The sequence below is a fragment of the Pteronotus mesoamericanus genome, unplaced genomic scaffold, assembly GCF_021234165.1.
Source record: "Pteronotus mesoamericanus isolate MK-2021 breed Mesoamerican mustached bat unplaced genomic scaffold, CSHL_Meso_final scaffold_232, whole genome shotgun sequence".
Classification (NCBI taxonomy): domain Eukaryota; kingdom Metazoa; phylum Chordata; class Mammalia; order Chiroptera; family Mormoopidae; genus Pteronotus; species Pteronotus mesoamericanus.
Window position 1 is genome coordinate 28,620,753 of NW_026555311.1, and position 16,905 is coordinate 28,637,657.

Sequence of the window (16,905 nt, forward strand, 5' to 3'; positions counted from 1 at the left end):
CAGAGACAGTGCCACTTGTGGAAGAGTCAGTGCCACTTGTGGAAGAGTCACCTCGGCCTTCAAAGGGAGAATTAGAAAGCACTAACCAGAGGAGCTGGTAACAAAGGCACAGCTTGAGGTGGGGAGGGGTGGCTTGGGATTTTGAGTTAAAAAAAGGCAAATTGGGATTCCTTTTTAAGGCCGCCTTTGACTAATGAGATGATCCGAAGCAAATTACTCGACTTTCTTAGTCTGTACTTTCCTCATCAGTAAAATGAGGACTAACAAGTCCTTTCTGAGATACCATATTTTGCCATGTATAATGCGCACATTTTTGCCCAAATTTTTTAGGGAAAAATAAGGATGCGCATTATACATCAGTAGTACTAATTCTTTATCTACATAAATGTTTTTATTCTTTTATTTATGCTTATGTGTTAAATGTGTAACTCTAGAAAGTAATAACAATATCCATATGCAAAATAGAACCCTGGAATATGATAATCAGTTTTATTTCTAAATATAAATTAAAATTGAATTAAAAAATTAAAACAAAGATTTTTTTTTCCTGAAAGTTTAGGTCATAAACGTGGGTGTACATTATACATAGGAGCATATTATACATGGCAAAATACAGGTAAATAATTTTGCACAGTGGAGTCAGTGTTTAACAAATGGTAGTAATTATTATTATTATTATTATTGATAGGTTCTTATCCATAAGGTAGAAACAAAATAAGGAAGCTTTGGAATCTTGATTTGTGTTTTCTTTGGGGAGTATGGTACCCAGAAGGGGTGCAGGGGTGGGGAGGTTGGTTTGGGGAACACTTCTAAAATAACCAGCTGGCCCTGGCTGGTGTGGCTCAGGTAACTGAGCACCGGCCTGGGAACTTAAAGGTTACTGGTTCGATTCCCAGTCAGGACACATGCCTGGGTTGTGGGCCAAATCCCCAGTTGGGAACACACTAAAACCAATCCATCAATGTATCTCTCACACATCAATGTTTCTCTCACTCTCTTTCTCTCTCCATTCCCCTCTTTCTAAAAGTAAATAAATAAAATCTTTAAAAAATAAAAATAAGATGACCAGCTGGATTTTTAATTTGATGGGTACCTGATAAGATGTCATCATCCTCCTAACAGTACATAGAACTTCCCTAACCAAGTAGGGTATGTATTCTTGAGTTGACTACCCTATCATCTGATCCTATTATCTTCTTACTCTCAAAGAATCCTTAAGTTTTAGCTCTCACCCAGTTTCTTCAAACCTCCACAATTCTCAGATGCAGGTACTCTTCTGAACTGCTGAGGGGTTTGGAAGTAAGACAGCTATCACAAGATCTCCATCAGCTAATTAGTGCTGGAGATAGAAACCAGCCCTTTATATTAGTATGTCTTCAAAAAAAACTAATTTCACAGAAAAAAGGGATAGGGAACAGGGCATATCATGTACTTTGTTATTGCTCCATGAAAAGAAAAACAATCTTAAAAATAATAGCAACTATGTTTTATGAAATTCCTAACTGGTTTCCTAGGATGGAGTCTTTCTTTTCATTTCTTTCTTTCTTGGGGCTTAAGCCACTCCCTTCCCACCCATCACTTTACAATGCACTTAAGATCCTCGGTCTGACCTGACCTCCCTTCTCCTTCCCTGCCAGAACCACGCCATCATGCTGACTCATTGTTGGGCAGAATTGAATGCTAAGTCATGTACTTTTACAAGTCAGAGCACATGGTTATATGCAGGTCTCCAATCCCCTTTAAAGTCAAGGTCCCTCTAAAATAGTATATTTCATTGGATTATGAGGCAAAATTTGAAGGAAGACGTCCTTGTCTAGCCTCTACCTTTCCTTAAGGAACACAGGTCCTCTCCTACCATCCAGGGTTCTCTGTTAACCCTGTTAATTCACATGCCTTTCCTTGCATTCCACACTTCTCCAAACCAGACACCAAAAGCTGTAGAAATTGATTTCTACTCTTTCAAGGGCCTATCTGTTAGAAAAATAAAGTAAATCATGATAATGATAGTAAGTACCAATCAATTAATGCATTATTCTCCAAGAGCAGTGGTTCACAAAGGACTGGAAGGAGAGAGGAGAGAGGAGGATTTTTGCCCTCCACTCCAGGGGACATTTGGCAATAACTGGAGACACTGCTGGTTGTCGCGTTAGTGGTGTGCTACTGTCACTGGCAGGTAGAGGTCGGGGACACCGCCAAACATCTTACAATGCACAGGACTGCTCCCCATGACTAAGAATTATGCAGCACAAAATGTCAGTACTGCTGAGGTTGAGAAACCAGATCGAAGAGGTAATATATTTCTATTAACAAATTCTTTGCTTTGTAGCTTTAAGTTTAAATACCAGTCACCAGTAGTGCTGAATGGAGATGTGTTTTGGAGCAGGTAACCACCTATCAACTCTCAAGACAGGAACCTATTTTCTATTCATATAAAATTGGTCCCATTCGTCAGACTAAAGACTCTAGCTGAAAGATTACTGATATTTTATTTGGTTTCTTTTTTTAACTTTTATGTTCAAATTACAAAGTTAATCAGAAAATGAGTTCAACAAAGAAAAGATACCCATTGTCATATTTGCTTCAGATTTTTTATGAAGATTTTAATTATTTGTTTTTAGAGAGAGCAGAAGGGATGGAGAAAGAGAGGGAGAGAAACATCAATTGGTTGCCTCTCACGCGTCCCAAGTCCCCAGTCCCCAATTGGGGATCTGGCCCATAACCCAGCCGGTAATCCAGCCCGTAACCCAGGCATGTGCCCTGACCAGCAACCTTTTGGTTTGCAGGATGATGCCCCCGCTCCCAACCCACTGAGCTACAGCAGTTAGGGTAGATATTTTTTAAAGAAAGAAATTATACACAATTAAAGTCTACCTTCCCACCTTTCTCCTTCCTCCTAGAAGATAACCACTATATATTAGTACATTTTCACATATATTTTATACTTATCTACATATATCCATATAAATATATAGTATCTATCTATAGTACTAAATTTTAAATAAATATAATTCTACTATATATTTTCTTTCAACATTGTTTGAGATTTGTCTACTCTGTTCTCTTCATGTAAATCTAGTTAATTCATTTTGACAGCTGTATAATATAAATAAACCAGCTTATATATTAAAATTCCTCCTGATAAATGACTTGGTTATCTCCTAACCTTCACTGTTTGTACACACTTGTAACATGTCTCCTACACGCTGAAAGTTTGGAGAGGTTCAATATCTTAGAAGAAGTGGAATTATGGGGTTATAGTGTAATAGGTCTTCAATTTTGCTATGAATTGCCAAATTGTTCTCCAAAGTAGTTGAACTAAGTTTTCATGTTATTGAACTTAGATATATAATAATAAATCTTGTGGCTTTCAAACAAATAAGCAAAATAATCAAATCTTTGTCTTCTACAGAGTTATATTAAGATGTGGGGATAAAAATATATGGTTCACTTACAAATTTTCTAGAATTACCTGCTATTAAGTAATTTTTATCCCAAGAACAAAAACTATAATCCATATGTCCAATAAAACAGTGTCAATAAATAAACAGATAAGCATATTGTTGACCATGGATGAATCCTGATTCAAATAAAGCAATTGTAAAAATATTTTGAAACTGTTAAGAAAATTTATATATGGACTGTATATTAGATAATACTAACAAATCATTGTTTGTTAAAGATGTAATAGCATGGTTGTTATTTTTAAAGTCCTTTTTGTAAAAATGCAGGGGAAAACATGAAATCTTGTTTCTGCATTGAATACTTTAGCAAAAAATATGGAGTGATAGATGAATCAAGTATGGCAAAATCTTGACAAATATTGGCTATACGGAGCTCATTATACTACTCTGTTTCTGTGTGGTTTTTTTTTTTTAAATGTGATTTACTTTTAGAGAGAGGGGAAGGGAGGGAGAAAGAGAGAAACACTGATGTGTGAGAAAAACATCAATGGCTGCCTCTCACACACTCCCAGCTGGGAACCTGGTCCACACAATCCAGGCATATGCCTTGACAGGGAATCGAACCGGCAACCTTTTGGTTCTCAGGCCAGCACTCAAGCCAGTGAGGCACCGCTGCCTGCCAGGCCTTGTGTATGTTTGAAAATTGTCATCACCACCATCATCAGGCATAAGACTTACCAATAGAGAGAGACTAATAAAAGCAGGAGTAGACAATTGGCCAAGAAAAAATCTCAATCTATTACCCTTCCATATCCCATAACTGGATTATTTTTCTCTCTACGAGTACTTAGACAAGGTCTAGTATTTTAAAAGTGAGATGAATCTGTTAAATACATTATATTCTACATCCTTGAGGACAGCAGATAATGATTTGTATTTAGAGAGTTTACACCAAGACAGCAGTAAATTAAGTTAGCTGATTTAAACAGACAGCCAAAAATGGCCTGCCCAAGACAAAATGAGTATAGAAAAATGATATTCCTCAAATGTCTATCACAAACTACTATCCCACATTTTCAGTGAATTCAATAGCTTTATTTATTGTTGATGTAACCAATGTTGTACAGGTATCAACACTATGAGTCAAGTCTCACAGAAAGAATTCCAAAAATAAAATTAGTGGGATATGTTAGGCACCATGTTTTCTCTCTGAATAGGTATAACATCAGAAGCTTCCCCAGAGCATTTTGTCCTTTGTGTGTGTGTTTGGGTGGGTGAAAAGCAGGAACTAGAGGGCAAGAGATACAGGGCAGAAGAGAAGTTTAGCACAGGGCCTTAATTAACAGTAGGTATGTGACCCAAAATCTTTAACGTGTGGTGCCTGCTGAAGCTGGGCAGCAAGGAGGACCTGAAGAGGTGGCATGCTTTTCCCACTGCCCACAGTGCTGAGTCAGACCATCCACACACTCCAGGGAACAATGCCAAAATGAGTAAGCCTCAGAATCTATTTATTTGTATTGTTTGTGACTCACACACCCTGGCAAGGGCAAAGGGAAGTTTTTATTCCTGACTGTTGGCTTTTGGTTGGTAAACATTCAAAATGTCCTAGTGTTATAAGGCAATTATAGTAGAATTAATCTTCAGCATTAAAATGGCATAATTAATTACACTCATTACAGGTATAATCAAAATTACTAACTGATTGAAGTTTGATAGCATGAGAAGTCCTGGAAGTCAGTCAGATACCCCAAGAGTGAAGCTGGTGGTGCCTGGCACTATTTCCAACAGAGTGAAATAAAAGGTGCTAAAATCTCTGTCAGACCACATCTCACAGTCTGAGGAGATGGATTTGTTCTATGGCTGGAGTGGTGAAAAACTCAGCTGATGTGAGGAAGCAGAGGAACCTTCTCTTTGTTTGCGTTAGCCCTCTAGCACATCAGCTCTTCAGAAGAGGACAAAAACTGGGGTAGAGGATAACTCTATTTTCCCTACCAAAGCTCAGTGTTACTTGAAGTGGGTAAAATGATTAATCTTCATCATTGTATAAACAATGAGGATAAGTCCTACACCTAGAAAAGGAAGTATAACAGAGCTTCTTAAAGAGATCTTACTTATGATCATATCTGAAGCTCAACAACTTAGATTTTTGCTTTTGTTTTCTAGAGAGAGAGAGGCAGACAGAGACAGAGACACATCAATTTGTTGCTCCACTTACTTATGCATTTGTTGGTTGATCCTTGCATGTGCCCTGACCGGGATTGAACCCGCAACCTTAGCATATCGCAAAAATGCTCTAACCAGCTGAGCTATCCAGGCAGGGCTAGAGTTTTTTTTAATAGAAGACATAGTAGAATATGGCTAAAGACAGAAGAGAATTATTTAATCACACAGATGATATTTCCCTAGGTTTACCTTACAGTTGGCTTACTCAATAAAAGCACAGAAAAAATATCATGCAAGAGAGGGAGACTTGAAAAGTGTCTCCAAAAATGCACTTCACCAAGTAAAAAAGGAGCAGAAGGAATTTGTTGGTGCAGAAAATGTATACAACTATTTTCCCTGTTTAGCTAATCTCTCCTTCTCAGTTCCACAAAACTATCATTGGCACTGTATCATTTAGATAGACATCTTGAAATCGCTCCCTCACTCCTGGGAGCGTTGGCCTGCCTGTGACCCCAGCCCAAACTTTGACCAGCTCAACTCGGCCTTGTGCTGTTGTTGGCTGCAGTACAGAGACATGACGGTCCAAAGGCACAAGGTTGCACCAGCCAGACACACTGTGCTCAGAGTGTTTCATCACCCTCTGCCAGACATCTAGGATTGAAATAACACCTCTCCGCTGACTCCAAACACTAGCATGTATCAACAGCGCACACACCCTGGAACAGGGCTACCTAAGCAGGATGGGAGCAGAGGTGCATACCACGCACAGTTGTGGGATTAGCAGAGATGAAAGCAGCACATGTCGGAGGCTAAATTAGATCTCACATTGTCCTCTGCTTATGCACCTTTAGCATTTACCACAGTGGTCTGTTGGATGCCTGTCTCCCCACAGGAACCATGTCTTAATCACCTTTGGATACCCAAATAATCGCCCTGGCTGGTGTGGCTCAGTGGATTGAGTGCCAGCCTGCAAACCAAAGGGTCACCAGTTCGATTCTCAGTCGGGGCACATGCCTGAGTTGTGGGCCAGGTCCCCGGTGGGGGGCACCCAAGAAGCAACCACCCATCGATGTTTCTCTCCCTTTCTCCTTCCCTTCCCTTCTCTGCTCTCTAAAAATAAATAAATAAAATCTTAAAAAAAAAAAAAAAACACCAAATAATCATGTAAGGGTCCCCCTTGTGGGTAGAAAATGCTCAACTGCCACTGTTCAACTTCCACTCTTTCTGGAGGTACCATGGAAAAGACAAGGACCAAAAATAGAAAAGACAAATGCATGACAAAAGAAAACCCAACATGTGAAAATATTCACTTCCATATAGGCTGAAAAAAGAAACCAATGCTACTGGCTACCCTCACCTAGTGATTTTTTAATCTTCTTAACCTACCAAACTGAAACTCCTTGTACCCTTTTAAATTCATAACCCAAGATATGCAGCAGCAGCACCACCACCACCCCCAATCTATAGGGCCCCATAAACGAGCACTTCAAGATCAATGAAAGCCCAAATTCTCACCAACTGCGCAGAAAACCAGCGATAAATTTTGTTCTCCTTGAAACATAGCATACATGTGAAAATAATGTATCCAACCCAGAAAAATAAAAAATTAGTAGGTTTGTTATATCTGAGAGGAAGGTATCTGGCAGTAGTAATAAGAGGATATCTAATCTTGGCAGAAATGTTTTCAGTGATAATACTTTGGTGTTTAAGTAGACACCATGAAAACTCTACCAATTGTTTCAATCATTTGAACATAGCAATGAACCAATGAACTATACAAAAATGCACAGATGTTTTCATGCAAATGTTATTTTTAAAATATGCTACAATATAAAATTTCTACAATTCCTCTTAGACAAGCCTCCAGAAGATAAATCCTTTCTAGTGAAGTGTTTAACATTTTGACCTTCTTTAATCCCAAATGAGAGGGGCACAAAATTGTTTCAACAATTATTTTTGAAAACTGCATAAAGAGTTAATCTTTTAATTAAATCTAGTGATTCATTTCTTCCTAATGTTATAGCCACTACTCCCATAGAATTCTACTCCCCTATGAACCTACTGTTTTAAACAGTTCTTACAATTCTTTAAAAAGGGGGTTTGGGGGATAAAAGCAAAGCACACACATAGAAACTGGTTAAATTAATTGATTTGTTAACTCACTTCAAACAAAAATTAAACAAGTTCCTTTACCGCAGGGCTTTTCTGACCATTTGTTACTGTGCAATACTATTCTCCAAAAGGAAGGTGTTATATATGGTTCCCAAGCTTATTTCACAGGAGAGTTATTTTATTTCATGTATTATCACTTAGCTTTTAGTAAGAAAGAGTGTCCTGAGGAACATACTTTGAGAACCATAAATTAGAATAAAGTGTTAATAAAACCCCTAAAACAGGTTAAACTCCCAGGTAGTTCAGTTACCTTTTCTTTAAGCCATTGACAACATCTTTAAAACCATGAACAACCACTTTTAAATGCATGCCTTTACAAATACCCCATAAGAACACATAGGTAAATAGCAAATATTACCTTCTTTACAGTAACAACTCATTCAACACTCAGGCAGCTGCTATTTTGAACAGAATTATGAATAATCCAAGGCCTATAGAATGCACTACTCCTTGACTATTCCAAGTTCAAATTTAGTAGATGTAAATGAGGTATTTTATATTATCATATTATTGGATATTTTAACCATTGTAATGAAAAGAAAACCCTGGCTGGTGTGGCTCAGTGGACTGAGCACCGGCCTGCAAACCAAAGGGTCGCTGGTTCGATTCCCAGTCAGGGCACATGCCTGGGTTTAAGGCCAGGTCCCCAGTAGGGAGTACGCATGAGGCAACCACACACTGATGTTTCTGTCCCTCTTTTTCTCCCTCCCTTCCCCTCTGTCTAACAATAAAACAAACAAAATCTTTAAAAAAAAGAAAAAAGAAAAGAAAGACTCACCAACAGAAGCTGAGTTTTTAAGAACCGACTCCTTTGGGGCTCCTCTTTCAATTCGTAGTGTGGCCCACTGTTTAAAAACAAGATGTATTAATTTAAACTCATCCATAGACACAGTGTAGCATACTTAAACCATATTTATTTGGAAGCGAATTAAACATTAAGCCCTGGTGCTACTCAAAATAAGAGAGATCCCCCAGTCAATCTCTGATGTAGCACTATTCCAAATCCTGGGTATACTCTTGTTTTAGTCACTGATAACGCCCCCATAATAGGGGGGAAAGGATCACGTTTACCCTATTTAAATCCTTCACACACACCTGGTACCCCAATAAATTACTCCTTGAAAAGGTCACGCAGCATGTTGGGCAAGAGCACAGGTTATGGCATCAAGACTATCTGAGTTTAAAGTAACAATCACTTTAGGCCTCAGTTTCCTCATCTATGAAGTGAGGATATTTCCTACCCCCTAGGGTTTGCCATAAGGATTAAAGGAGATTAACACATGTAAAAACCCAGGGCCCAAAGAATAACTATTATTTTCATAGCAAATTAGTCACTCAAGAGTAAGACATACTCCAAAAGGCCTAAATGCCTGCATCAAAGATAAGCTTCAAAAAGAAGGCAAGGTGAGATATGAAAAGCTGAAAGGAATCAGTGAAGTTGATAACTAAGAAATCATCTGTAAATGGTCACTTACATTTTAAGATGCATAGGGAAAATGCTATGATTACGAGAAACCATAGCTTTGAAAGAAGCTAAGAGGAGGAAAAATCAGCCTCCATATTGTTTTGAAAGTATATAGGAGTGTAAAGAAATATTTCAAGATGTGACATCATTTTTTTCTTTACACTTTTTTAATGCATTTTCAAAATTATCTACCTTTAACATCATAGTTCAAAAACTATAAATTAACTTTGTTGACAGTATTTCAGAAAATCCCAGTGGTTATTTTTCTAGTTTAGAAAAGAAGCCATTAAAATATTATTCAGATGATTACAATTTTAGAAGGTAACTCTGGCTAAATTGACTGCTTTGGGGTCGGGGTGGGAAGAAAAGCAAATTGAGAGGTAAAACACATTGTAATAATTATAATTAGAACTTAAGCACCCTCAAAGGAACAAAAATAATGTATTAAATATGTCAAGACAAAAAACTCAGTTATTGCTCGGCTCAGAGGGATTAAACAGAGAGATGAAAATAACAATTTCAAATAAATAAGCAAATAAGCCGATAGAGAACAAATAACCTAAAACATATTCATGAAGGTCAAAGAGTAAGGCATGATCTGACCTAATCAGGACCCCTGCACAACATTCCAAAGAGGCAAGTAGGAACATGCCATTTGTGCTTAGAGAAGAGCCTATAAATAGAGGCCTAATCCTTCAGACTTCAAGTGCCAAATCACAAATGATAATAAGACAGTCTTAATTTGGTTGCATCTTTTTCTTTTCCTTGATGACTTAAACTCTAGGCCTCGCACATTTTCTCAATAGAAGTAAAGGTTTATGTCTACAGTTTTTCTTTTTTTCTTTTAATTTTTTATTTACTGATTTTTAGAGAAAGAGAGAAAAACACTGATTTGTTATTCCACTTATGTATGCATTCATTGGCTGCTTCCTGTTTGTGCTCTGATTGGGGATCAAATCCACATCCTAGGTGTGCTGGGATGGCACTCCAACCAACGGAGCTACCCAGCCGGGGCTCTATAGTTTTTCAATTTAAAGCTTTGGTACTCATTATCATTTATAAGTAGACCAAAAATATGATTAAAATAAAATCTTATAAACAATCATTATTAATCTTGGAGCTCAGTATTTTTATTAAAGGCATCTGATTATGTATTTTATATAAATCATAATTACCTTTAACTAGGACAGTTATTTCATACTTATATAATGGAAAAATGTTCATATTTTGTGGTTGTTATGGGTTTAACATTGCCCCCTCCCCACAAAAATCATAGTTGAAGGCTTAACCCCCAGTACATGAGAATATAACTCTATTTGGAGATATGACATTTAAGAAGGTGAATACGTTAAAGTGAGGTCCTTAGAGTGAAACCTAATGCAGTTTGCTCAGTGTCCTCAAAGAGGAGGAAATTTGGATGAACAAAGAGATACCAGGAATGCACACACACAGAGGAAAGGCCATGTGAGGACATAGCAAAAAGACAGCTACCTGAAAGCCAAGGAGAGAGGCCTCAGAAGAAACCAACCTGTTATCACCTTCATCTTAGACGTATAGCCTCCAGAACTGTGAGGAAATAAATTTCTGTTGTTTAAGCCAACCAGTCTGTGGTACTCTGTTATGACAGCCCAAGCAAACTAACACAGGGGCATCGTTCACTGCTGATGAATTCTCTCTCTGAACCTCCATTCCCCAATCTATCAACGGTAGTGACAATAAATCCTATCTCAGAGCATTGTTGTGGAATTAAGTGAAAAATCACAGTGCCTTGCTAACTTTTCTTTATTATTACTTTCTGTCATAAATAACCATGGCCTCCTAGCACATTTGCTATATTTCCAACATAGGTATAATAACTGGGAATTATAATAAGAGGTGTCATAACCACCTGAGAATTATTGACATACATTTTAAAAGATGGAAAAATTTGTAGACAGAAAAGAGGGTGAAGGGAAAGACTACTACTTAAAATAAGTGGCAGGAATTTTCTACTCTGAGTATGTATGCTAACCCATCAAAGATCTGAAGGTAGGTTCATTTTGTCCACGAAGAAGAAGAAAGAAGAAAGAAGAAGAAAGAAGAAGGAGGAGAAAGAAGGAGAAGGAGGAGGAGGAGAAGGAGGAGGAGGAAGGAGGATGGAGCAGGGAGGGGGAAGGGAGGGGGAAGAAGGGGAGGGGTAGGGGAAGAAGACCAAAGAGTTTCTGAATTCAAACTCCACCAAGAGTCAGCACCTACTATGCATCAAGTGCTTTTATTCACCTTTCCTCATTGAATCTCCACAGTAACTCTAGGAGACATATTCCTCTATACATGTGTCAAAACTGAGGCTGAGGTGGTGGTAGGTGACCTGCCCAAGGTTACAAGGTCAGAAATTTGAAGGAACTTATTCATGCTTCCATCTTGTTCCTCAAAAGGTGAGGAAAAAGTGAGTCCATTAACATTTACTATCTGATTAGATAATTTAATAACATTCCCCTACCTTCTTCTCCATCAATCCTATATTCTTTTCCCATTCTTTATTTCCCTCTGATCTTAGGCCAATGGATAGCAATTCTTCACTATCCTCACCCCCATCAATAACCTTACAATTAACTTTCATGGTTGACAACAGCATTTTTCTTTTTCTTTTTTTCTTTAATCCTCACTTGAGGATATATTTATTAATTTATTTTTTAAAGATTTTTACTTATTTTTAGAGAGAGGGAAAGAGAAGGAGAAAGAGAGGGAGAGAAACATCGAAGTAAGAAAGAAACATCTATCAGTTGCCTCTCCTACTTGTTCCAACCAGGGACTGAACCCTCAAACTAGGCATGTCCTCTGACCAGGTATAGAACCAGCAACCCTTGGTTTTGCAGGGTGATGCCCAGCCAACTGAGCCACATCAGTCAGGACTGTCTATCAATTTTAGAGAGAGAAGATGAGTGAGAGAGAGAGGATGAGTGAGACAGAGAAAGAAAAACTTCGATGTTAGAAACAGATCAGTTGCCTCCCTTTCGCGCCGTGACAAGGGACTGAATTTGGCACTCTAGGCATGTGTCTGGACCAGAATTCGAACCCACAACCTTTTGGTGTTGAGCGACCCAGCCAGGGCAACAACAGCATTTTCAACCTTTAACCTGTACTCCTCTCTAATAAAATAGAAACTTCACACATACCCTCCTAGAGATTCAAGTTACATATACCCCACCATCCAAATAGGTTACTCTCTATGTATCCCCTCAGCCAAAAGTTTTATACTTTGTATTCATAAAATACTTTTCCCTATATAATTATACTATTCCTTAGAAACTATTATATAGACCTTGAAAATCACTAGTTTAGAGAATCACTAAACTTCTTCTAAGAATCCAAGTCTTGTCCTCAAGTAGCTTGTATATCAGGGGCTTATGCACTCATCTAGAGATATACAGCAATGCAGAAGGCAGCATGCAGCAGGTGCTCAATAAATGATACTGAAATAATGAGCAGCTAAGAAAGAGTCAGAGAAGAACATACAGTTGAGTCAGTTACTTGACAAATAGCAATTACCACAATCAGCTATTCAGAAGGCACCCCACATATTTTAAAGTCCCAAATTTGAGTTTATGGTCATGGAAAAAGCCATCCATTGTCAATAAAACTTAGAAAAATAAACACATAATGTACAAAACCAAATGACCCTTTAAATGGTATGTAAAGCGTAACCAAGAAAACTTGAGAAATTTCAAATTCCAATCAAAAAGCCCATAGTATGTTCTTGGAACTGGAATGCAAGGGAAACAACCGAATCAGTTGAGAACATACTAAATAGTAGGAAGGGCTGGGCCTTGAATGGAATCTACAAAAAGGCAGGGTATTTGTCCAGAACTAAAGATGTTCTAATATTAATACTAACAAAGGAGTCTGTTTGTTTGTTTGGGGTTTTTTATTTTTTGGTTTATAAAATTATTTCTGAAACAGGAATAATCAATTGAAGTATAATTCATAGACAATAAATTATACATTTAAAGCATGCAGTTGATAAGTTTTGACGTATGTGTACATCTACAAAACCATCACTAACAAAGATGTTCTAGTACTAAACAACTAGCACATTTTTTTAAAATTTTTAAATATGTTTATTGATTTTAGAAAGAGAAGGAGGGAGGGAGAGAGAAAGAGAAACATTGATGTGAAAGAGAAACATCACTTGGGTGCCTGCTATATGTGCCCTGACCAGGAGGTGAACCTGCAGCCTTTTGGTGCATGGGATGATGCTCCAACCAACTGAGCCACCCAGCCAGGGCAGCAACTAGCACAGTTTTTAAGGGAACTATCCCTATACTCAGGAAAAGCAATCCACTTCCACTATACTAACCCTCACCTAACAGAAATGTCTTTGAAACACCTAACGCTGTTTTAGCGGATGAAAAGCCCTGGGTTGCCATTTTCCTCTCCTCTGCCTAAAGCAGAACGCACTGTGGGATCACAGACTTTCCCGATGAGCCCTTCCTTCTTCCAAACACAAGCGTTCCAGGCATGTTCAACCAACAAGTCAGAGTGGACTCACAGAATGAATCCCCATCCTAATTCCACATATGTCAAGCTTCTCTCTGACCCAACAACTTAGTCTTGACAAGCACGGTGGTTCCTTATGCTGCCAATGTCCACCTAGTTTCCAAACTAAGTGGTATATCTCCCACTACAATCAAAAATTGGTGTTTTAGAGAGCTTAATTAATAAAGAGTACATCTCTGAAAGTCTTCAACTCTAGATGGGCAAAAAAGAAAACCTGAGGCCTTGCCAAACTGACAGCCAGTCCTGGGCCAGAGATACCTCTTCTAAGCATAATATTTACTTGCCAGGCTGACAGCAACTGCTGGCCTCTCTCCTGGTCGTATCTTTAGCTCTATCTTGAAATAATAAAGCAAGAAATATAGGCGTCAGCACCTGGAAGCCAGTCTCTGTGGTTTACTCTCACTCCATCCTCACTTGGCATATAAATTCCAAAAGACATTGCTGTACGGAAAAACAGTTCAATCATTTCAGAGTTTTGAGAAAAAGTGAAAACCAGCTGAAGAGGATCATGTGCTATGAGGAGAATATTCTGAAGAAGTCTAACAATAACAAGCAGCTGTAACATTCACAGCATAATTCAGAGCATAGTTCACAGCAATTCACAGTGTGAAGTCAATAAGAAAGGTTCAAAACTGCGAAATATCTCCCAAGTAGAAACAACAGAACTTTCAAAACATGGAAGCTGAGGATGAAGAATCAAATATAACTTCAAAGACTAGACAGAAAAATGGCCAAAAAAAAATTGCGGTAAAACAGGAGATTATATCAGCAGGTAGAAAAGATATGCAGGATATTAGTAAGTGGAAAATTAGCAAGCCATCTCCAGGTATGAGATTAGCAGGTTGGAGATAGATAGATATAGATATAGATATAGATATATAGATATATGAGCCACCAGGCAGGCTGAGAAAAAACCAAGTCCTGAGACAGAAAATAAGGGCAGAAAATTGAGAATCGACATTAGAAGGTAAAGAAATGAGGATGCTAGATTCTAAATAATATTATTATTCTTTTAACAACAGCAAACACTTATATAGCACCTAACATGTCCCAGCACCCTTCCAAGATGTCTGACATATTTTAACATTCTTAAACGACCCTATGGAAACAGGTGTTATTGTTACTCCTATTTGATAGATGAGATAAATGAGGCACAAGAAGTAGGTGACTTCCCTAAGATCACATATTGAGAGTCAGAGCTGGATTTGGGTATCAAATCTAAGCAAATCTGTGCCTAGTCTGTACATAACCATTAGGCAAACATACCCTCTCCTCAGTTAGGACCACTTCATTCAAGACAGCCACTGAACTCAGAGTCTCAATTTCCTTATCTGTATGAAAGGTGAATAATAAGTGCCCTCCCTACTGTCCAAGGCTTTGGGGAACAGAAAATGAGATAGTAAAGAGGAAAGCCTTTGTCATTTAAAAAATCCTGGTATAAGAAGGAGTCACAGTTGTTCCCCACCAGACCCACCTGCACCTAACACCTTTGCAGAATTTAGAAAGAAGACTGTAGGGAGTGCTGAGGTCAAAGACACACTTTCAATGATAGTTCAAGTGTCATTGATTATATAAAATTCCCATGACTTCATTAAAGTATAATCACATATTTTTTCTACCATTCAGCAACTGGTTTCTTATCTTGAGTATAAACATGATGCCTTAGTACAAGAAAGGACCTCTGAAACCTGGAGCTGTAAAAATTTCGGTGAGCTGACAGCTGGACTGCTTAATGGATATAAAGAAATCCAACGATATAAAGGGCAGCCACACAGTTAACACAATCAGTAAAAATAATAACAGAACTAGGGGTGGGGTAGTTGCGCCTTCCAGAAGCAGAACAATAGGGTGGTCCAGTGGTCTCAGCCCACATTTCTCCAGCTCTGAAGAAGCAATCTTCGCGTTAGTACGGAGGGTAAACCGAAACGCACACCCCTGCGGACCACCGACCTTTAGAACTGGTCCCCTCTCAACCGAGCTCTATCCTTGGCCCCCACCACCCTGGGTTCTCTCTCAAGCCCTCTGAGGTGCGAGGACGCTGCATCCTTGCAGTCACTCACCTCTAAAGTTTTCACCAGAATCTTAATGTAGATCTCGGAGATGCCCAAAGACACCCCGAAGGCCGAAGGCAAAAGGATGAAGACGAGCACCAGCGTCAGCCAGGTGTAAAGGATCGTCCCGGCCAGCTCTGCGCCCTCCATGGCTCCGCGCACCCTTTTGGAAGGGGTCCCGGAGAAGGGAGGAGGTCCGAGCGAGACTGCTGTTGTCCCCAGGGAGTCGTACGGCAGCTCCAGGAGCAGAGGCGCGGAGTCCGGCCTGGAGAATCAGCGCCGCTGCCTCCTGGCACTCACCTCTGCAGGGAAACAAAAAAAAAAAAGAGAGGAAGGAAGGAAAAACTTTCAGAACAACTGCAATTTCCTTCCTTCCTTTTTGGGCTCCTCGCGCGGGCGGATTAACTCTCCGCTGGAGGCCCAGACCAGGGCTGAAGCCACCGCAGTGCTCGCAGAGCTGGTAGCACCGGCCAGAAGAAGCGAGATAGGGTGACAGCGCAGCGCCCGGGAACGCGCCCCACCCTGTGCCTGATTTCCTCTGGGTGGCAGTCACGACAATTCAGCGGGTGACTCACCACGGAGGCCCTTCGGAAGTAAGGGTCCCTGCGGACTCACCGCACCACAGCACACCGGCCGCAGGCTGAACTGGCGCCAGGCCGAGGACTGTGCTGGTGGCTGGCGGCGCTCGCCGGACGCCCTATTTCTGCGCACCACCCTCGCTCCACCTCCTCCGCCACCCAACCCAGAACATCCAGGACAGACGTGCTCTGAGATTGCCGCAGCCTCCTGGGCGACCTCCAGCGTCCCCTTGCCCCGCCTACCCCAGCACTCCCAGCAAGTCCCTTAGGGCGCAGGATTTTCATCTACAAAATGTTAGCATTTTTTTCAACCCCTAAGACGAACTCCTGACATGCCCGGGACGCTTGAGAAGGTCTTGTTTGTGTGGGTATAAAACGACTTCTTGCCAAGACTTCGAGGGAAAAGGAAATGCACTGAGCGCTCCCCAGCTACCGTTTACGCTTCTCCGGTGTCTACCACATTTTTCGGCTCCCTTCTTCCACCGAGTTGAGCTTATCAGGGCGGTGTGGAAAGCTTTCTCCACGAGTTGCCTGTTCAG

General features: G+C 39.7%; 1 protein-coding gene across 2 annotated transcripts in view; it reads right to left on the minus strand.

Moving 5' to 3' along the window:
- Nucleotides 1-16,487, minus strand: part of GPAT3 (glycerol-3-phosphate acyltransferase 3) — a 56,167-nt gene extending 39,680 nt beyond the window's left edge. Inside the window, exons 1-3 of one of the 2 annotated variants that reach the window (XM_054591795.1) lie at nucleotides 16,364-16,487; nucleotides 15,798-16,090; nucleotides 8,515-8,581 (exon numbers count right to left, since the gene is read on the minus strand). In XM_054591795.1, coding sequence (XP_054447770.1) covers nucleotides 8,515-8,581; nucleotides 15,798-15,938 — 208 coding nt within the window. In that variant the 5' untranslated portion in view covers nucleotides 15,939-16,090; nucleotides 16,364-16,487. The remainder of the gene's footprint in view (nucleotides 1-8,514; nucleotides 8,582-15,797; nucleotides 16,091-16,363) is intronic. The other variant, XM_054591796.1, reaches the window with a different exon arrangement.
- Between the last annotated feature and the right edge of the window lie 418 nt (nucleotides 16,488-16,905).